This window comes from Gracilinanus agilis, chromosome 2 (genome assembly GCF_016433145.1).
Source record: "Gracilinanus agilis isolate LMUSP501 chromosome 2, AgileGrace, whole genome shotgun sequence".
In the NCBI taxonomy this organism is placed as follows: Eukaryota; Metazoa; Chordata; class Mammalia; order Didelphimorphia; family Didelphidae; genus Gracilinanus; species Gracilinanus agilis.
This window is the reverse complement of record NC_058131.1, coordinates 183,370,666-183,393,494: the sequence shown is the minus strand read 5'-3', so window position 1 is coordinate 183,393,494 and position 22,829 is coordinate 183,370,666. Positions and strand designations below refer to the sequence as shown.

The 22,829-nt window shown below is 37.5% G+C and overlaps 1 protein-coding gene across 2 annotated transcripts in view; it reads right to left on the bottom strand.

Annotated features, from left to right (window-relative positions):
- Positions 1 to 720: 720 nt before the first annotated feature.
- Positions 721 to 22,829, bottom strand: part of FDFT1 (farnesyl-diphosphate farnesyltransferase 1) — a 40,777-nt gene continuing 18,668 nt past the window's right edge. For both annotated transcript variants that reach the window (XM_044663593.1, XM_044663592.1), the window contains 5 exons: positions 16,151 to 16,279; positions 13,955 to 14,146; positions 10,086 to 10,262; positions 8,247 to 8,399; positions 721 to 1,597 (listed from right to left, as the gene is read on the bottom strand). In XM_044663593.1, coding sequence (XP_044519528.1) covers positions 1,376 to 1,597; positions 8,247 to 8,399; positions 10,086 to 10,262; positions 13,955 to 14,146; positions 16,151 to 16,279 — 873 coding nt within the window. In that variant the 3' untranslated portion in view covers positions 721 to 1,375. The remainder of the gene's footprint in view (positions 1,598 to 8,246; positions 8,400 to 10,085; positions 10,263 to 13,954; positions 14,147 to 16,150; positions 16,280 to 22,829) is intronic.

Below are 22,829 nucleotides of genomic sequence, written 5' to 3'. Positions count from 1 at the left end.
AGTACAATGAACAAATTAGATATTTCATGTTTTCATATGGTTACATGCAAACAGCCAGGCATTTCTGTGGTTGGCATTAGACCTGGAGTCAGAAAGACCCAAATTCAAATTCTGCCTCAGACGTTTACTAGCTCTCCGAATCCCTTTACCTTCTCAGCCTCCATTTTCTCATTTTTAAGATGCGAGATAACAGCATCTATCTCACAGTGAGAATCAAATATAAAGTATTTCACAAACATTGAAGCATTACATAAATGATTCTTAGAAAGGTTTTTTTTTGGCTCCAGAGGGCAGAACCATTAGTGATTTCATGGGGAAATCACAGGTGTTTCCTATTCTTTATGCTTGGTCTGACGTTCCAGATGCTGTCCAAGTGTGTATAACAACTCTGGATCCTTGAAAGCTGTTAAACACTTCCTAGCTTTGTGACCCTTGGCAAGTCACTTAACACATTTGACTCAATTTCTTCATCTGTCAAATGAGCTAGAAAAGAAAAAGCCCTTTGTCAAAATAGTACTGCTCTACAGGCATCCTCAGATCACAAGGAGTATAAAGATTTTTATAATCAGTATATTCTATTCTTTAGTGCCTGGCTGGCTCTGAGAAAACAAAAATAAGGTACATTACAATTTCATTCCTGAATCTCAATTTTGTTGTGAAAGTCTAAAATTTTAAGTGCCATTGCAAGATCCTAATCTTTAATTTTTACTTTTCACAAAATCACAGAATATTAAAAATATTTATTGTAGAAACATTTACAAATTTTAGCCTTTATTAGAGGCAAGCAGGTTTTCCTTCACCTCCTAAAATGGGGTCAGGGTAATATATAGGAATTAGCCAGTTATTTTTCTTTTGAAACAAAATTCCATCAAAAAAAAAAAATCAGGAAGACTCACAGATTAACCTCGGAAACTCATGCAATGAAGAGTTCTTATTCTTAATAAACAGTGACATTCATTCTATGTTCAGCAAAGAGACTGATGAGAAAAAAAGTCTACTATACATCCAGAAAACAAATAGAGAAACAAATGCATGTATGCACACATGCACACAGAGACACAACATAGGAATCTTTTACTAGACTAAATGTCCAAAATTCCAAGCACTAGGGTCACTTCCAGTTAAATATATTTCATTATGATCCTATAAGGAAGGATTCCTATGAAAACAAATCTCTGGCAGTCGTGTGTAATCATTTGTTGTAGAAATCCTGCCAGCTAAGTAGAATAAGAGATCGGGTCATCCTCTTTTTATTTTACACTCTTCTCAATAGCATTTCAGTTTCTGAGGATTTATGCCATGGTAGAGTTTTAAAAAGGATAAAAGAAACTTTAAAAATATTCCATTGAATATTGAACTTGGATTGACTTCTGAATCAGTGTTCTCCAGTCTGAACATAGTCTTCTGTGGCCTGGGACATGGTGCTAAGATATTGCCAGCTTAATGCAACCAAAAGCATGGCACAGGAGAGGTAAATGGGAGAATAGTGGTTCCGTGAGACTAGCTGACAACTGGGAAAATTCTGTTTCCGGACAGAGGAGATAATCTGCTTTGTCTTGCTGGAAGATGGGTCCGAGTTTGGAATTCTTTGATAAATCTGTCAGAGGAAAGAAAAAAAAAAAGAAATCACAAAACATGAAGCTGAATTTTAAAAGGATAAACTAAGTGACCCTTCTCCTAAAACTATGTTCCTTTGGAAATGTGAATCAAAATATGATCAGGTATACCCGTTAGGCATAGCTACCTAGCATAGCATACCTTCATTTATATGAGATGTATGCAGTTATAAACAACAAATCTGGCACTGTGAAACGAGTACTCTAACTATCCTGGAAACAAAAACACAAAAACCTAAGGCACAGCAAGAGTCCCCACTACAAACACTGCAGAGAGTGGAACTGAAGTTGGAGCCAAGAGCTCTGCTCAAGATTTTGTTCTGTTCCTCACTTAGCCCTGTGAACCTATGCAAATCTGTGACTAAAAAATGCAAGAGGATCTAGACACATCCTTTCATAACAAGAACAATAGTCAACACAAAGCACCTATGAGGTACCAAGCATTGTGCTTGGCAAATAGAAATATTTCATTTGATCCTCACAACTACTGGGGAGGTAGATGCCATCATGAATCTGATTTTCCAGTTGAAGAAACAGATCAAGTGACTTCGTACTGACAATCTGCACTATGTTTTTTTTTTGTGTATTTTTTTTTTAAACCCTTACCTTCTGTCTTGGAGTCAATACTGTGTATTGGCTCAAAGGCAGAAGAGTGGTAAGGGTAGGCAATGGGGGTCAAGTGACTTGCCCAGGGTCACACAGCTGAGAAGTGGCTGAGGCCAGATTTGAACCCAGGACCTCCCATCTCTAGGCCTGACTCTCATTCCACTGAGCTACCCAGCTGCCCCCCAATCTGCACTATATTGATGAATCCTAGGCACCGAGTCCTCACATTTGAACAAGCCTGAGCATCCTCCCACTGTAGCCAGGCTATTGCTGTGCCATAGAAAAGCTTTTTGGGAAGCTCTGGCCAGCCTGGGGGGTGCCCTCGAGGGGAGGTACTATGCCTAGAAGAACATGACTGAGCAGAACAGCAGATTCATGACCACTTCCTCTTCTACAAGCCAGTCTCCCCCCACCCTTGGCAGGTGACATGACCCTGACTGGCCCAATGACAAGATGACTTTTCTGGTGAGGATCAATGAGGAAGATCCCGAGGACCATCTCCATATGGGAGGAGGTAACGTGGAGGAAGTGTTCCCATTTCTGCACAGGACTCACACAGCTTGAAACCCTTTTCAAGGCCAAGTCCTGGGCTATATCCTGACATACTCCTTCAACCTGGCCACAGTCTAAATCAGTGGTTCCCAAACTTTTTTGGCCTACCGCCCCCTTTCCAGAAAAAATATTACTTAGTGCCCTGGAAATTAATTTTTTTAAAAATTTTAATAGCAATTAATAGGAAAGATAAATGCACCTGTGGCCATCATGCCCCCCCCCCCCCCCTTGGGAATCACTGGTCTATGTGAAACTGCCCACATCAAACTTCCCCATCTGCGCAAACATGAGAAGCGTGGGGAGGGGCTGAAGGGGCTGGAGAAGCTGAGGCTGCAGAAGAAGGGTCAGGGGGTCTGGACACAGTAGCTGTGGGAGCTATCTCTGACATCTCCAATGCTGACCAACTGAGGTTCACAGAGTCGGTGCTGGTGCAGATGATGGTGGATTGTGTGAAACTGCTCATAGAGATGGAGAAGCATTTGAAGTAGGCACAGTGCATGGATGATCTTATGTCAGCCTAGAAATGAGCCATCAGCCCCCTAAATTCTGTGCTACTTAATTTATTGGATGAATAAGTAACCACTATCCTTTTCTGTCTGTGGTGCCCTGGGCCTTCAGACATAAGCCCACCTAATTATGCAGCAGAGAAATTTTCCTTTCATCTTTTAATGGCAAGAGTTTATTTTTGATGGCTGAGATGATGCTAAATGCTGAAATAAACTGTTTTGATCTGCCCAGGTTTGGGGCAATTAACAAATTTCCACATAAGTTTCTGAAGTTAGGGAGCAGTTGGGTGGCTCAGTGAATTGAGGGCAAGACCCAGTGACAGGAGGTCCTGGGTTCAAATCTGGCCTTAAGACACTTCCCAGTTGTGTGACCATGGACAAGTCACTTAACCCCCATCGCCTCGCCTTAACTGCTCTTCTATGCAGCACTGATTCTAAGACAGAAGTTAAGGTGTTTTGGGGTAAACATTTTTTTTTAAAGTTATATGATCAAAATCGTCTCCTTTTGTTCTTCCCTTCCTCATCCTGAAGCAGGCAAACAATTCAATCTGGGTTATATATCATCACACAAAACATATTTCCAGGTTATTCATTTTTGTGACTTATAAAACCAAAATCCCAAACATATACTCAGATAAACAAATGATAAATCATATGCTTTCATCTGCATTCCTACTCCAAAGGTTCATTCTCTGGAAATGGATAACATTCTTTGTCTTATGTCTGTCAGAATCTTCCTGGATAATTGTATTGCTGGGAGTAGCAAAGACTTTCACATTTGATCATTCTACATTCTATATCAGTTCATGTAGGTCTTTCAGGCTCTTTCTGAAATCATCCTGTTCATCATTCCTTATAGTACAATAGTATTTCTCAGGGCAATTAAAAACAATAAAACAAAATAAAATGAGCTGGAGAAGGGAAATGATGAACCACTCTAGTATTTCTGCCAAGAAAATTTTAAGACACTGAACAACCACCAACATCCTAACCACTCAGTTCCTAAACCTATTCATTTCCCATGGCTTTCTCTTCCACCTACCACACTGTTGTTCTTTCCTGAATCTCTAGCCCCACTTATTATGTTGCTGATTATACCCAGTCAAGTCTTGGCCTTGAATCACTCCCAGCATTTACTGCCTTCACTCCTATACACATGCTACTGATGAAGATGGAGAAAATCCTACCATTCTGACTAGGTCCATTACAAATTTGTTCAATTGAACCTTCACTGCTGCTAGGCAATCCTATTATACTTTCTTTATCAATGCACTATCCCACTGTCCACAGTGGCTCTTTCAAACCTTTTCACCCTTCCTCTAGCCTCCCAGGGATTCCCTTCTCCCCATTCTCTTGGCTGAGAACCTTGTGCTTCACTTTACAGGAAAAATTGAGGTCATTCATTGTAAACTCCCTCTTCTCTCCTCTTCATCATCTCTGATCATTTAGGTACCTTATGCCACTATCCTCTTTCACTTGTGCCACATGATAAAATAGCCTTATTCTGTTCTAAAGATAACCTAACTCCTCTATTTGCTCAAATGATCCATTCTATCCAACAGAATGGCACCCCCATGTCATCCCCGCTATTTTAACTTTTCATTCCCTCTGTCAGTACTGACTCATTTCTTACTGCCTAAAAACATCCAACTATAACAGGTGCCTCTACTTTCTCCACTCTCACTCTTGTAACCTGGCTTCTGAGTTTATCATTCTACCAAAACTGCTCTTTCCAGAGTTACTCATCATCTCTTAGCTACCAAATACAACAGATTTTTCCTCTTTTCTCATTCCTGACCTCTGTGCAGTCTTTGAGACATTTTTGATCACTCTCCTTTATATTCTTTTCCAAGGTTCTATCCTGGATCCCCTTTTTGTCTCCCCCATGCTACTTCACTTCATGAGCTTCCATAAATTTAATTACTATCTCTATGCTGATGTTCAAATCTACCTATCCTGCCCCAAACTTTCTGCAGAACTCCAATCTCACATCTTCAACTGCTTTTCAGATGTCAAATTAGATGTGTAGAAGACATCTTAAAGTCATCATGTCTAAATCAGAACTTGTTATCTTTCCCCCTAAATCTCTCACCTGTGAAGATTAATCAACCAAAAGCAAAGACACCCATACTTTAGTAGAGAAGGTCACAAACCGCCCACTAAAATGGTTTTCACTTCCAGAAGCAAGTAACTGCCCCCGGGACAGTTCTAAGCAAATTTAAAGAAAATTGGTAGAGGAAGTAGAGGAAGGAACAGGAAGTGCTGTAAAGAAGGGTCTTTAAAAGTGGCTGAAACTTCCTGTCACGAGGTCTTTGAGCTCTTTTGAGGCTCTGGAGGAGGACCTTCCTCAGCATGGACCTGGGACTCTAGCATTTGGTAAGGCAGTTCTTGGATTTTTCCTTTTATGCTACAACGTGGATGAGTGAAAGACTCCTTTCCTAGTGTCTGGAGAGATTAGTTTCTGGAGGAGGTCACATGGTTATTCACTACTGGGCCCTCCAGCTAAACAGTGCCTCTGGCTGAGGGTCCTCCAGTGGAGGGCTCATTAGCCTAGCCTGAGTTGAGCCAGGCACCAGAGCAAAACATTTAGGGTGATAAACTAGACTGCTTACTCTACCCTCTTTCACATCTCTCTACTTTACTCTTTCCTTCTATTTTGTAAATAAAAGCTGCTAAATAAAACGTCATTTTGACCCGAGTTATATCGGCGACCACATTTTCTTATATTTAGTCAAACCATATTAATTTTATCCCCTACGCACCCTATCTCCCCTCCCCCCCAACCATCTCCCTACTTCCTCTATTTCTGTGAAAGGCAACAACATCTTTTCTCCCAGTTTCTGAAGCTTGCAACTTAAGAGTGAGTCACATTGGACCCTTCCTCACTATCTCTCACTTCCCATATCCAATCTGTTGCCAAGGCCTATTAATTTCACCTTTGCAACATCTCTCTGATACACTCTCCACTCAACTGCCAAAGTGAAACTTTAAAAAGTTTGGATCATGTTTTCATTCCTGGGTCCACACTTCCTGCCTAAAATGCCTGTTTCCTATTACTTCTATTTTTAAATATAAAATTCTCTGGTTGGTGTTTAAAGCTCTATGCCACCACTAATTGTCCTATCTTTTTAGTTTTAATACAATACTTGCTTCCACACACTTTCTAGGGGAATTGCCTATTCACCATAACTCTCACTCTCTTGACTGCATTTACACTCTGTTTTCCAAGACTAGAATGTTCTCCCTATTCACTTCAACTCCTAGTTGCTCCCCAGAATTCTTCCCAGTAAGACTACCTTCCAATTAGACTTTTCATTTACATTACGTATATATACACAGTTGTTCACATATGTCTCACTAATAAGAATGTAAGCTCTTTGAAAAGATAGTGTTTTTGCATTTGTATCCTTAGCACTTAGCAGAATGCCTGGCAAAAAGAAAGTACTTAAATACTTGTTGACTGAATCCTTTAATATATCTTTATACAGATCTTCAATAGATGTTTAAATTTGTGTGGGTACTCCCTTTACCTTAGCAGACTGGAGTCCCTCTCCACACCTTAGTAAATAGTTTCTTTCATCAGTTGGTATGGCCAAAAAGATTCATTACCTCATGGCCAACTTTCTGGTGATAAATATGACTGGATATCAACTCAGCTGGTCTTTGGCCACAGCCCATCACTGGGCCTGTACTGAAAATCTTTCCAGTTGGGTAGGATCTGCCATAGCTTATACTTTGCTGGCAAAAACTTTGCGAAGTAAAGGTCAGCACCAACCCAACATGAGGGATCAGAAGATCTATGACGGTATTTCTTCTAAAATCATGCAAAAGCCCTTTATTTTGAAGATCTGAGTTTGGCTGAAAAAAAAAAATGTAAAACAAGGTTTCTGGCCTTGTGTCTAAGGGTTTGTGTTTTCAAACAGCTGGTTACTTTCTAATCAGCTCACAGGAATCCAGACTATTTTTAGTCCAAGGCAATTCTGGAGTGTGGCTCAAGAAGCGAAGCCAGGTCCAATGTGTTACAGAAACGTATTTGGAAAATGTGAAGGCTACCATGATCAAATGAGATAAATGTAGTAAAATGTTTTAACTGAGGGTTTAGGGAGGGGAAAAGGGAAGAGCGAGAAGGGGAATTATAGTGATTTTCAAAAAAAGGAAGAGATCAAAGAGTTTAAATGAAATTATAATTTAAAATAGATGAAGAAGACTTGAGGGGAATCCAGATAAGTTCAGGACGATGTCAGTACTACGATGTTAAATATAATATATACTGAAATAAAAGTTATATATAGTACATTTCAAGTTCCATATAATCTATTTTCTGGACTTTTTGTCTGAAAATATTCATGTTCCTTGATAATCTTATAGTTCATGTGTGTGTTTTTAAAAGGGAAAAGGGTAGGGATTGGACCTATTATTCTCTAGCATAGGAAACATCCTCTACTAATGTAGCTCAGCTTCTTTTTAGCCACTTGAGCCTCAGAAAAGCTTCTGTATTACTGAAAGTGTAAGCACCTTTTTCAGAGTCACACAGCCAGGATATAAGCAAAAGTTGAGACCTTGTTTTTTCTAGCTCCAAGGCTAGCCCTCCACGCATCATGTTTCACTACTATTAAAAAAAAATGAGGGAGAAAGTGGAACGTAGAATAACATTTTGTAAATGCTTTAAAAAAGAAATTGCTTTATCTACAACAAAAGACTAAAGAAATTTAAAGCATTATTACCACCAATGAGAAAAGCTGTAAAAGGCCTGAATTAGCCTATAGGGTAGGATAAATCAAGAAAATACTCAATTTAAGCCTATCAAGTAGCAGATTATAACTTTTTAATTTTTGTATATGTCTACCTATTTAAGATGAACTTTAATTTGTTCTGTTGCTCTAAAACTTCTCTATTTTTAATTATATACACATATACCCCCCCCCCCCAACTAAAAGTTATCCAAGGCATCTGAAACAAAATTTACCTCCTCCATATATTGGTACATGATAGCTTTGACAGCTGGCATGTTGGTGGCTTCCATCATAAGTGTTACTGCTTGCCCCTTCCGAATCTTTACTTTTCCCTTGAACACTTGTTGGTTGTTATAACAGGCAGCCAGAGTAGCGATACCCATCACCTATAGATAAATAAAAAACAACAGCCAGAAGTTTCTTAATCAATCTTGTAATTCAGATCCAAGAAAGCAAGAAAGGTCAATGTAGCCATTACTACTGAAAGAGTAGTTCAAATCTCTAGAGAAAAGATAAGTGTCAAGAGAACAATGGAAGCAAAATCAAATATTCATCATGATCTATCCCTTTTCTTTCCCATTCAACTTGCCCTAGAAAGGATGTGGAATCAAGCTTATTCTAAAACCAAGTACATAGCACAGAGACAAATATTTATGTATATATATGTGTATACATACATGCAACATGTGTGTGTCCAGAGTAAATGGAAAATGGAGGCAGGTATACAATTTTTATCATCTCTACCCTCTACTCTAGTGATTCCCAAAGTAGGTGCTACCGCCCTGTGTAAATGGAATTAAATCTAGCCCATTCATAGTCAAAAATTTACCCATCCTAGGCGTAGAAATGATGTCACCCTCACCCTCCTTAGTGGGGAGGGGAGACGAGTTACCCACACATGACAATAAGTAGCAAATCAAGAACAAGGGGCAGTCCAAATCAATGTAGAGACTGCCATTTGTCCATTTGAATTGGAGGTGGACCCACAGGAAGTGACGAAAGACACTATCCCTTTAAGTAGGTTAGTCACTTCCTGTTGAGGCAGTTCCCGCCTTGAACTTGGTGCTAAAGGATCTCCTGAGACCACAGACAGCTTACACTCTGTATTGTCATGTGGGTAAGTTAGGCCGACTTCCTTGGCCTAGCGAGGCCGCTCTTCCAAACTCTGCCTATCTGGCTGTTGGGCCTTGTGGCTTACAGCTTCATTTATTTAGCCTTTTAACCATCTCTCTCCGTTCAGGCCAAAGGCCTGGACTAGCCTCTCCCTTTCTCTTTATGCCTATACTTTACCTTCCTGATTGCAAATAAACTTGCCTCAACCCCATGCTGACTTGGGTCTGATTTAATTATGGAATCAACCTGAATTGTTGATTCCTGGCGGCCACACTTTAAATATATATCTATAAATATCTATAAATTTTCCCTCTTACAGCCCCCTGGTGGGTGCTGCAGCAATCCAGGTAGGCGGTGATGGCCACACTTTTTTTGCATTACATTCTATTCTGAGTTCAATAAATAGTTTCATAATTTCCAGGGCGCAATAAGTAATATTTTTTCTGGAAAGGGGGCAGTAGGCCAAAAAAGTATGGGAACCACTGCTCTACTCTATCCCCACCTTGTCATCTGAAACAACCAAAAGCAAACAAATGCTAAAGTTGCCAAACAGGCAACTTCTGTCCCTCTTATCACCTAGTTAATACCCAAGAGTAAAGTATTTAATAAAACAAAATATAAATTTCAAGGAATCAGTCTTAAAAGTCCCTTATTGCAAATAAGCACAATCTTCTACCTGATTATCTGCTTAAGATAAAATTTATCTTATTTTCAATTCTTACAAAGCAAAATTAAGATCACTCTATAGGGACAGGTTTCTGTCTTGAGAAAAAGAATAGTGAAGTACTTTAGTATGGAAAATATGCTCTGATTATTTTAACTCAAAAATGACTTAATATTTGCTTTGCTTCTGATTCAAAAGGTGAAAAAATTAATCCCCAGATAAGTGTTCTGAAGTTTAGAAGCTGAGCAGTTTAGACTATCTCCAACCACCAACTAAAGATAGACCCCATGCATACCTGTGGAATAGCACAAAAGTTGAACACACTTTGATTTCTTAGTCGGGAAAGAAAGGTGAGGATATCTGGGATGTGCTGTAAAGCATTAGTAATCAGTTCATTGAGACAATGGACAGCCAAGTCAATATTCTCTGGTTTGGTGAAATCAGACAACTTCTTGGCATACCTACTCCAAACCTAGAGACAAATGATACAAAAGCTACCATTACACAAGTGAAAATTTAAAGAGTTAAAGAATCTATGTAATAATACTGAATAAGTTTACACTCAAGTCTGTCCATTTTCACAAAGCTATCTAAAAGCTAGACAAGGTTGATGCTCAATGGATTAGATTCTGGAGTAGACTAGGTCCTAACAAGTAATGTAGGCACCTTGAGAATGTGTATAACTACTTCTAGATATCACAACATTATTAAGTTACTTATTTGGCATATTGTGCATTATAAGTAGAAATGCAACTTCTAAAAGTAACCTGTTACCTAAAGATTAGCCAATTCCTAAGACTGGCTGAAAAAAATACTCAAAATTAGCAATTATTCCTCTTCATCTAGTAATATTACTACTAGGCCTATATCCCAAAGAGATTCACAAAAAGCAGGGGAAGAAGAAAGGATCCATTTTTACAAAAATATTTATACCAGCTCTTTTTGTGGTGACAAAGAACTGGTAATTGAGGGGTTGTCCATCAATTAGGGAATGGCTGAACAAATTGTGGTATATGAGTGTGATGGAATACTATTGCATTATAAGAAATGATGACCAGGATGATTAAAAAACAAAACAAAACTGAAAAGACCTACATGAACTGATTCAGAGTAAAGTGAGCAGAACCAGGAGAACATTATACAGAGTAACAGCAATACTGTACGATTATCAACTGTGAAAGTCTTGGCTATCCTCTGCAATGCAATGTGTAATGATCTTGGACAATCCTAAAAGACCTAAGATGGGGAATGCTATCCACACCCCAAGAGAAAAGAACTGTTGGAGTCATCTTTCATATCAGTGTATTAATGGTTTTATTTTAGGGATCTGGTTATGTATGAGTTTTTCCTTGCAACAGTGACCAATATGGAAGTGTGTTTTGTATGACAATAAAGAAAAAAAGAAAATTGTTATAATATGCAGTTGGGAAAATAATTTTTTAAAAGAGCAGCAATTACTAAATTAGTACTGCATATGAAAACAAAACAATGCCACCTAGAAAACAGTTTCACTAAAATTGGCAAAGTGTAAACAATCATCAACATGTCAATTCAGATTTTCTCAAGGTAATATAATATGTCAAACATGTAGGCATTAGAAATCAGACCTTCTCTATGAAAATATTTTCCACTGATAATATGAAATCAACTTACGACCTCATAATATATGTAAGTATACAATATAAATAAAATAGTATTTGAGTCTTTTCTATCCTATTATTTAAATCTCCCCAGAAACCTTAGTAAAGGAAATCTTAGTAATTCTCCAGTAAATCTGAAATGAAAATTGAATCTGTGCAATTATGGTATTGTTTTTAAACCAAACATTAAGGCCTTTATAAACATTCACCCTTATTCAATTTTACCATATGAATTCAGATCTATCTAATCCTGTTAATTTACATTTAAAGACTACTTTGAATTCCATAAGCAGGAAATAAAATTAACCCACATAAATCATTAGCATTTCTATATATCACTAATAAGGTGCTGCAAGAAGAGACAGTAAGAGATACCTCATTGAAAATAACCATGGCCAGAATAAAATATCTGAGAATACCTGACAAAACAAACCAAGGAACAATGGTTTTTTTTAAAAAAATCCAATGCCATACCAATTAAATTACCAAAAAATTACTTTATAAAGTTAGGAAAAATTATAACAAAATTCTTTTAGAAGAACAAAAGATCAAATATCAATATCAAAATATCAAAAGAATGAATAAAAAGTAAAGAAAAAAGAACTATCAGCTATCCAGGTGGAAAATTTGCCACACCTGAGCTACATTCCCAGTATCCTTTTAAGTACATCCTCATTTGACGTACAGAGGCTTGCTTTTTGGGCTTTGCTTTGGTAAAGTACTGCAGGTGTGAGTCTCTGGTTCTATTTGCTCTGCTCACTTGACTGAAAGAATCCTTTTCTTTTCCTTCTCTTTTTTGATTATTATTAAAATCCTATATATTTTTAAATACTAGGAGTATTTATTCATTTTTACTCCTACACAGCAAAATATTATGAACTGTTATTATAAAGCAGTAATATCAAAACTGGCCAAGAAAGAGAAAAATAGGTCAGTGAACATAGATACAATAGGTCAGAATAGATATAATACAATAAACAGTAGTAAAAGATTATAGTAACCTTTTGTTTGACAAATGTAAAGATTTAACCTTTGGGAATAAGAATTCACTATTTGGTAAAAATTGTTGAGAAAGCTGGAAAGCAATCTGGCAGAAACAAAGTATAGACCAATATCTAACACCATTTATCAAGATAAGATCAAAATGGATACATGGCTCAATGGATTGAGAGCTAGGCCCAGAGATGGGAGGCTCTAGCCTTAGATACTTTCTAGCTATGTGACCCTGAGCAAGTCACTTAATCCTGTTTGCCTTAGCGTCTTGGAATCAATATACAGCATTGATTCTAAGACAGAAGGTAAGGATTTAAAAAAAATGGATACAGGGCCCAGTTATAAAAGGAGATGCCATAAATCAGAACAGGGAACTCATTACCTATCAGATTTATGGATTGGAGAATAATTCATGAATAACCAAGAAAGAGCACTGGAAAATATAAAATAGATATTTTTGATTACATTAAAAGGATTTTATAGAAATAAAACTAAGGTAAGCTAAGATTAGAAAGAAAACAGAAAACTGAGAAACAATTTTTATCACAGAGATCTCATATCTCAAATATATAGATTACTCTATGAATTTATAAGAATATGAGCCATTCCCAAATTGATAAAAGAGCCAAATAATATGAATAGACAGTTTTTGAATGAAGAAATCAAAGCTACTTATAGCCATATGAAAAAAATGCTTTGAATTCTCTAAATCTACTGATTAGAGAAATGCAAATCAAAAGAACTGAGAGATCATCTTGTATATTTAACAGATTGACTAAAACAATAAAAAGGGGAGAATAACAAATTGTTGAAAGGTCTATATAAAAATGGGGATACCAATACACTATTAGTGGAACTGGGAAATGATATACAACCATTCTGGAAAGCAATCTGAAATTATGCTCAAAGACTTATAAAACTATGTATACCCTTTGACCCAGCAATACCACTAGTATGTATGTTTCCCAAGGAGATCAAGGGAAAAAAAAAAGAATTTCTATGTTCCAAAAATATTTATTATAGGAGTCCTTTGGTGGCGAAGGACTAGAACTTGAGGGGATGCCCACCTGGGGAATGGCTAAACTAGTCATGGCATATGATTGTGAAGAAATTACTGGCTTGGTAAGAACTGATAAACAATTTAATTTTTAAAATGCATGGGAAAAAATACTTCGGAAGATCTATATGAAATTATGAAAAGCAAAAGGAACAGAACCAAGAGAACATTGTATACGGCAACAAACATATTGTTTGAAGAATAACTATGAATGCCCAGAGAAAGAATTCTACAAGACATGGTTTTATATATACTTATGTATTTTTTGTCGAATGATGCCTTCTCTTGTGCAGGGAAGGAAGGGAAGGAGGGAGACACCCTGGAACCTCAAAGTAACAAATAAATGAACAAACAAAAACTCTTTTGATCTTTTTTCTATTATTTTTTTTAAAATAAGAGCAACTACCTGTCCTTTTTTTTTTTTTTTTAAAAGTCTTTAGAATGTTTTCTCTCATAGCTCCTAATATCTGTTACCTCTTGGGGCCAAAATTCTCTCCCTTCCATCGTATCTTCTAGATAATCTCTAATGATGTTTATCTTCTGTAGGAACAAACCCATAGAATTGGCAAGCTCCAAGTCTTTTCCAATAATGGGATCTTCTAACTCTGAAGCCAAGAACAGACGAGAAAGGCCAATTCCCACTAGTCCAGCAACATAGTGACAATACTGTAAAAGATTATTTTTAAAGAGTTACAATAAATTCTTTATCATTCAGCATTGTCAATAAATGCAATGTTATGATCAAATATTATTCTTAGTAGAAACTAAATTATACTAAGTTTCATTACATCTTTAATGAGTTCACAAAATCATTTCGAGGTTTAACAGTGGCTTCAGTCAAAATCACTATAAAGGAGAGAACAAGGAAGTATCAATTAACAGATTTCTATTTTAAATAAAGGCTAAGTGATGAAAAATCTTATTTGTGAAGACAGAGTTGATTAAAAAGTCTTTTCCCCCCCAAAACTGTGGGACAACTACTATCCTCTCTCCCTCTCCCTCTCTCTCCCCTTCTTCTTTATCCCTCCCCCTCTCCCTCCCACAATAAATCTAGGAAATAAATAAAGCCAGTAAGTCAGGCAAAGGGCAAACAACAGTCTCTCTGGCTGACACTAAACACGAACCTGGAGAGAACACTTATTAGAAGGAGCAAGAGCAACAGATTATAACACAGGCATGGCATCTAAGAGTGAAGTGACGTAGGAAAAAGTTAAAAGTGTGCTAAAATTAGAGAGTACTATGGAAATTAGAAGTAAAGCTGCCTATATCCATATGGAATATAGAAAAAATTGGACTATAACTATCCATGTGGCTCTGACAATATAGAAAGGAGAAAAGTACAGTCAGTTCTTCTATAATGCTTGTTTTGTACATGTAAATTTATTCTAACGCAATTAATATGTTAGGTAACATTTTGAATGTAACACTTTCCCACAACTATCTATGTATACTTTGCCTACAAGAAACTTTGGGTGAACAGAGAAACTGCACTCAGCTGAACTGAGTTACATAAGAATAAATAAAACATATACATGTACATACCTCAAACTTCTAAAAGCTACTTCAGTTCACCATGTGTTATCCTACAAGATTGAGTTTTGCAAATCTTTCATACCTGTGAACTTTACTACATAAAAAAAACACTCATTCAACATCTTGTTTATTTAAGTGCTCATCAAAGCTAACCCCATGTAATGTAACAAGCTATGATTATATCACCTAAGTTGACATTTCCCTTATTCTAAAACAACTTCCTCTGCCTCCCCTTCCTCTTAATGGAGTCTATTAAAACCATAACTCTCTCCTTGTCCTTTAATACCGACTTCTGTAGCCACTTTTTGCCACTCCCTTTATAAGATTTTAGCAGAAAATAAAAGGAGAAGGGGATGACAGAACAGAAGAAAGCCGGAAGTTCTAGTTGCTCCATGCAATATGCAAGTTGGCTTATTTCTCATTCCTTTAGTTCTCTGTTGAGAGCCAGGAAAACACTTGTTGCACAAAAGGATTAGTATTTGAATCTATTCTTCTAAAGCTAATAGCTTAAAGCTGGTTCCAGTACCCTCACCATTATAACCTAACACCACAGATTAAGAGACTGAGGCAAAAAGCAATTTACCAAACACCACCAACCCATAAATTAACAGTAGCTCAACCCAGTAGTAAAGACTTCTATATAGCTCTTCTACAGTCAAATGCTTAGACAAATGAACCAAGCTAATTTGCATCAAGTCTGACCAAGTACAGGCTTGGAGTTGGGAGGAAATAGGTTCAATTCTGGCCTCAGACACTTCTCTTAGTTATATGATGCTGGGGGCAAGTCACCTAACCCCAATTGCCTAGACCTTTCAACATTTCTGCCTTAGAACGGATACCTAGTATTAATCTTTTTTTAATTTGACTGACCAAAAAAAAAAGTTTGATCAAATAAATATATAGTATCCTCAGGACATGAACAACATGCAGAAATACATCTCTGAGATGTTACAATTGATGGTTAGTATATATGTATACACATACATGCAGATACATATAAAACACACATGTGTGCATGCACATTATAAAACAGGCATCTAAAAGACAGGAGCCATCAGTTCTGTTTCTAGTCGTCAGCACTGAATAATAATCACTATTCTACAAAATGCCCCCTAACACATTTAAAATAGCACTAACCATATCCCATTCCTGCACGGAGTTCACTTTCTTTCCCAAAAACTCTGCCATTCCATTACCCATTTTTTGACATATTTCATGAATCACCACTTGATAGCTCTCCTTCAGGTTTCGAAACTCCAAGGAGACCTGTAACAGAATCCATAAAAGACAGAAGAGAACCAACATGATGTTAGGAAAAATTACTTTTTGAAATCAGAACAATTATTAAGAGTTCAATTTGGCTCTGCCTAAAAAGTTTCTACACATTGACTCTCAAACAAATACTTATGATTTCTCCAATTTCTCCAACGTAAAGAATTATAAATGACAACTTCAGATATACATACGCAACTTAAAAAAGAAAGCCTTTTTCTATAACTGAAACCAGGCCACACGTTACTGATTCTCATACTTAAATACCATTAAGCATGGCAAAATATTTTCCAACTAACTAAAATTTTGAATTCTTTACCCATCCTGATTTAAAAAAATCCACTTGACTGTAGGGCACACCAAACATCCTTCTTTCTAGGTTGGTATATGTTCTGATGGATGAATAATTTAATGTTTCTGGTGCTGATCTAGGTTGGTTTGTGGCTACTTCAGACATTAAAAACAGAGCCGAACTTGCACATAGCATAAACTTGCACAATAGCAACATGAAAATTTACATGAAATAGTAAAAACAATTACAGATTATTTATCCAAATTAGAAAATCATAAATAGACCCTAATTAAGAAATAACATGTGGATGTTTGGACCATGCCTATAGGAAAAGGTTTTTTGTTACAACTTTCAACTGAAAACTCCGAACTGATCAAGAACCAGCTCAATTTATTTAATCTTTCAGAGATAAGTATATCAAGCTAGACTCCAGTGCTGGCTCTTACCACCCAGGGGAATAAAATAGGTCTGTTGGGTTCACTGATTTTTCTTTCAACTATGTTCCTCCTTTGGTTTTTTTCTGACCAAGACAGGTCTATTTATAGGAATGAAAAAGTCCATAGGAGAAAGGGTTTTCTTTCACTCATTCCTGAAAGTAAGCCTTTCCTTACATTATCCCCTTTTAGCTACTTATATGTAATTCAGTAAAATTTTGATAAGCATCTATTATATACAAAACATAACTTGAGAAGAATAATTGAGATTGCTTTTTTACTCTAGAAATTTCAATTCGACCAGAGTGAGATGATGAAGAATCCCTTAAATATACACAAGACTAGCATCAGTCTTCATTTCATATGCATAACCTCTCGTTTACATTATATTCCAACAGCAATTCGAAGTAAGCTTAAATTAGTTCCTGCAGATTTCACATATATAAATGAGAAGATGACCTGTAATCTTAGGGAAAGGCCACACACTACACAATAGGCTAAAGTATCATAACACTTTCTTCATAGGTACATTCCCAATGATTCTACCTTGGTTAATATTTAAAGAGTTGTTTTCATTTGCTGATGTCTTTAACACAAGCAACTTTTAAGTAGGCCCATCTCATTACTCTCAGGCAGGCCTGAGAGGTAGTTACTATATATTGTTCAGTTAACTCCTCTCCTTTGACTTGAAGATTTGAATCCTGCTTAGATGCCTACTAGCTATGTGACCATGGGCAAGTCACCTCTGTTTTCCTTAGTTTCCTTATCTGTAAAATAAGAGTAAGACCCACCTGGAAAACCACTTAACAACTGATTAGAGGGCTAGAGAATAGAATGATTAACTCTTCCCAATGTCTGCCTTAGGAGAGGCTCAGACACCTGGGGCTCGAGGCAGGTAGATGAGCTCTCAGACACATCAATTCTCAGCTGCTCTGCCTGTACACTCCAGGGACACTGCCCTGTACTAGGTAACTTCTGGTGGTCCAGCCCTCTTTTTGGCTTCCATTTGTATACTCTCTTTACCCACTAGTCTGTAAGCTCATTAAGGTCACTTAACCTCTGTCTGCTTTAGTTTCTTCAACTGTAAAACTGGGGATCATTTGTGCTTAGCAAAGGACCTGGTATAAAGAAGGCACATAAACAATATTTACTGATTATTGACTCTTCTTCCTCTCACGACACCTCTAGACTACCACCCCCCCAGTCACACCCATATAACCAGGAAGTTGTCAAATCTTATCAATTTTACCTCCAAAAATTATATCCCATTTATTCCCTTTTCTCAATTCACATAGTTACTGTACTAGTTCATACCCTCTTCACTCCTTGGCACTTCTAATGGGACACCAGGCTTCCAGACTCCTCCTTCTCTAATCTGTCCTCAATGCAGGTCCTAAAGCATAGGTCTCACAATGTCATTCACTGATCAGCATGGCTCCCTACTGCTTCTAAAAGAAATATAGGGGGCACCTGGGTAGCTCAGTGGATTGAGAGTCAGGCCTAGAGACAGGAGGTCCTGGGTTCAAATCCGGCCTCAGACACTTCCCAGCTGTGTGACCCTGGGCAAGTCACTTGACCCCCATTGCCCACCCTTACCGCTCTTCCACCTAGGAGCAAATACACAGAAGTTAAGGGTTTAAAAAAAATTAAAAAAAAAAAAGAAGAAGAAGAAATATAAACTCCTCCTCATCCTGGAAGACCATCCAGACACATTATTGGCCCTACTTCTAATGTGGCCCTTGTTGCTGTAATAGAAATCAACTCCTGAACAAATACCTAATCCACCTCCCCATTACCACCAATAGCAACAAGAAGTGTCAGGAGAGAAGGTGGAAACAAGGAGAATCAATAGCTTTTCCTGGGTATTTCTCAAAGGAAGGAAGGAGTGAAAGAAAAGATAATAATCTGAGGCAATGATAAAGTCAAGTGAAGAGTGCTTTCTTAAAGATAGGGGACACAGGAAGATTTGAAGTCAGCAGAAAAAGAATTAGTAGATAGAGGGATGCTACAGACTAGAGAGAGAAAAGGATATCTGAGAAGGAATCTGCTGGAGAAGATGAAGGGGGACAAGACCAAAGGCACATGCAGCCACCCCATTATTAAATGCTGGAAGAAAGAATGGGAAATGATGCCAGGGATCAAAGAGCAAACAGTCTTTTTAAAGCCCTTTGGCATATTTCTAAATTGCCTTCCAGAATCAACCCTCTCATTTTAGATCTCCTTATGTCATTCTACAAAGAAAATTCTTAGAATGCTTAGAAGGGCAATTAATTTAGTATAAAGAAAAGTGAACTTCAAGTCCCAAATCTATCACTTGCAAGGCATATATGACTAGCCAAATCACAAGCTCTCAAATTTCTTCAACTTTAAAATCAAGGCAATACTTGTGTAGTTTGCCTCTCACAATTTTGAGGAAAGCAGTTTAGACATTTTAAAACACTATATAAAATAGGGGCAGCTAGTTACCTCATGTGATATATAGCATCAGGTCTGGAAACACAAAATCCTGGGTTAAAATCTAGCCTCAAACACTACCAAGTTGTGTGATCCTAGGCAAATCATGTAACCCAAAGTGCCTAGCAATTACCACTCTTCTGCCTTGGAACCCACACTCAGTATCAATTCTAAGACAGAAGGTAGGAGTTTACAAGAAAGAAAACCAAAACCAAAAAAACTATATAAAATAAATCAATCACCTACTATGTGCCACATACTGGAGATAGAAAGAGCCCCAACCTTCCAGATATATTGCATAAAATACAGTCTAACTAAAAAAAGATAAATGTGTCCATATACAAACATATGGAAAATATATGAGATTACTGGGGGGGAGGAGGTGAAAGTGGGAACTAGCACTTTAGGACAACCAGTCAGTAAAACATTTATTAAGCATCTATTTTATGCCAGGAATTGTGCTAAGAGCTGGTGGTTCAAAAAGAAGCAAAAGACCCTGACCTCAAGGAGTACATAGTTTCATGGAGGAGACACAAATAAATATGTACACAAAAGCTATATCAGAAATTTAGGAAATAATTAAAATAGAATTACTATTTTAATAACTAAATTTTAATAACTAAAATAGAATTACTATTTTAATAACTAAATTTTAATAACTAAATTAACTAAAATAGAATTACTACTAGAATTAAAAGGGATTAGGAAAGGCTTCCTGTATAAAATAGGATTTTAGTTGGAATTTAAAGGAAGCCAAAGGAAGAGATATAGGGGAGAACCAGAAAAATATGAAAGACCTTCTTGTTCTGGTAGCAGAGCGGCAAGGAGATCAGTGTCACTGGGTCAAAGAATTCATGTTTAAGAGTAAGGTAAAAGAAGACTTGAAATAAATGTATTTGATTTGATCTTAAAGATATAAGGAATTATTAAAGTCAGGGAAGGGGGTGATATGGTCTGACCTATGCTTTAGGAAAACAACTTAGTAGTTGGAGAATGGTTTGGAATGGGAAGAGATTTAAGGCAGGCAGGCAGTCAACACATGAGGTGATGAGAGATGGGATCAGGGAAGTAACAGTATCAGAGAAGAGAAAGGGGCATATTCAAGGAATATGGTGCCACAAAGGTGCCACAAATAGTGAGTAGATAGTTCTTGGCAACAAATTGGATATGGAAGTGAGAAAAAGTGAGAAATTGAGATGATACCTAGTTAGTAAGCCTTATAGGACTGGGAAAATGGCGGTGTCCCCAATAGTAATAGCGGGAGGAAGGTTTCAGGGACAAGATGAGTTCAGTTTTGGACATGCTGAGTTTAAGGTGTTTCGTAGACCACCAATTCAAGATGAAAGACAAGTAGTTGGAGATAAGAGAGAAGACAGCAGAAAATTAGGGCAGGACTGGTAAATCTATGAATATCAATAGCACAGAGATGATAATTAAATCTATGGGAGGTAATGAGATCTCCAAGTTGAAGAGAAGAGGGCCTAACAGAACCTTGGGGGACACTGATAGTTAAAGGGCCTAATGCTGACAAGAATCCAGTAAATAAGCCCAACAAGTGGTCTAACAGTTAGGAGAACCAGGAGGGAGTAAGGTCCTGAAAACCTAGAGATAAAAGAATATCAAGGAGAAAGTGATCAACAGACTGAAGAGATGCTGAGGCAAATTTGGGCAATTAAGAGATAATTAGTAACTTTGGAGACAACAGTTTCCACGGAATGATGAGAGAGGAAGCTAGATAGATTATAAGAGGTTAAGAAGAGAGTGAGAATAGAGTGGGATGTCTTTTAAACATAAAATATAGAAAGAGTTCTATAAAATAAGGAGATGAGACCAGAGAAGTGAAAGTGAGGAGGGAAGTACATTCCAGACGGGGATAGTCAGTACAAAGATATGGAGAGAGGAGATGAAGCACCACATATGAGTGAGAGTAAGAAGGCCAGTTTTGAAGGACAAAAGAGAACCATGTTAAACCACAAGATTAAAAAAGTATGTTACCACCAGATTATAATGAACTTTAAAAGCCAAAGAGAGGAGTTTATGTTTGATTGTGTGAGCTAAGAGGGTGACACGGTCAAACCTCTGTGTTAGATTTTCCTAACACTTTGGTAGTTGTTTGGAAATGCTCTTTAACATATTTTGACAATAATTTTTCAAGTCTTACATTTATTTAATGCCACAAGAAGGCATTAAATTAAAAAATGAACACTGACATTGGAAGATAGTTGGGGGGCAAAATTGAATTAAAAAAATAGATGAACTGAACTGCAGTTAATTATGTTTAGAGAACAATCTGCCCAAAGGGATATATAAAACTATACCATTTGACTCAGTAATACCATTACTAGATCTGTACCCCAAGGAAATTTTAAAAAAAGGAAACAAACCTACAAGTACAAAAAATATTTATAGCATCTTTTTTTGTGGAGATGTTAATCAAATTGGAGAATGACAAAATAAGTTATGTGTGAGTTGCCTTGGGTGAGTTCTCTGTAAAATAGTATTAGGCAAACATGTTTGGTATTCAGTGTTCCCCCCCACCCCCCAATAGAATTGTGCTCTCTACAGCAGAGCAGAGTTTGGAATGCTTGGCAGTTCAAGCTCCAAAAAGGACCTCGGTATCTACTACCTTGTCTTGTCAGAGATTCAGAATCTTCCTTAGACAGTTCAAGTGGAAACAATTCAGTTTCCTGGCATGGTGCTGATAGACAGTCCAGGTTTCAAGGCATATGTGAAATGTGAATCAGACTCTCTTTGTCTAGCATCAGCAATTTTTAAACTGATCAATCAAAACTGAAAACACCCCTACTTAACACTTTGTAAGCCATCAAGTAAGAGAATTCACTAGTCTCTTACTTGGAAAGCTCCACCCTTTTAACCCCACAGACACTGCCTGCCCTGCCCCCCCCACCCCCCCACCTCAACAGTGCTAGGCAATTTGGAAGCTGTGATTGGCCCCTGTGAAGAGGGGAAGGGACAAGAAAGGGCTATAAAAGTCCTGAACTTCTTTGGCTGAGGGTTGTCATTGTCTTTGGTAGTCATCTTGACTGATGACCTGCCTCTTGGAGGTAACTTAGGCTTTGGACTGCCTCTTGCATGAGTGAGTAGCTGGCCTTCCTTTCCTGGTGTCTGGAGAGAGATTAGTTTCGGAGAGACCTTTCCTTCTTGGAGGAGGCCTTGTGGGTGGAACTCTGGGTCCTCCGGTCGGTGGACGGTTAACAAGCCCTGCAGGGCTGAGCCAAGCACCAGAGCAATATTTAGTGTAATAGAACAGACATCTTCTCTACCCTCTTTTTTATTTCTCTACTTTCATGCTTTCCACCCTCTTTTGTAAATAAAAGCTATTAAAAGTCATTTTGACTTGGGC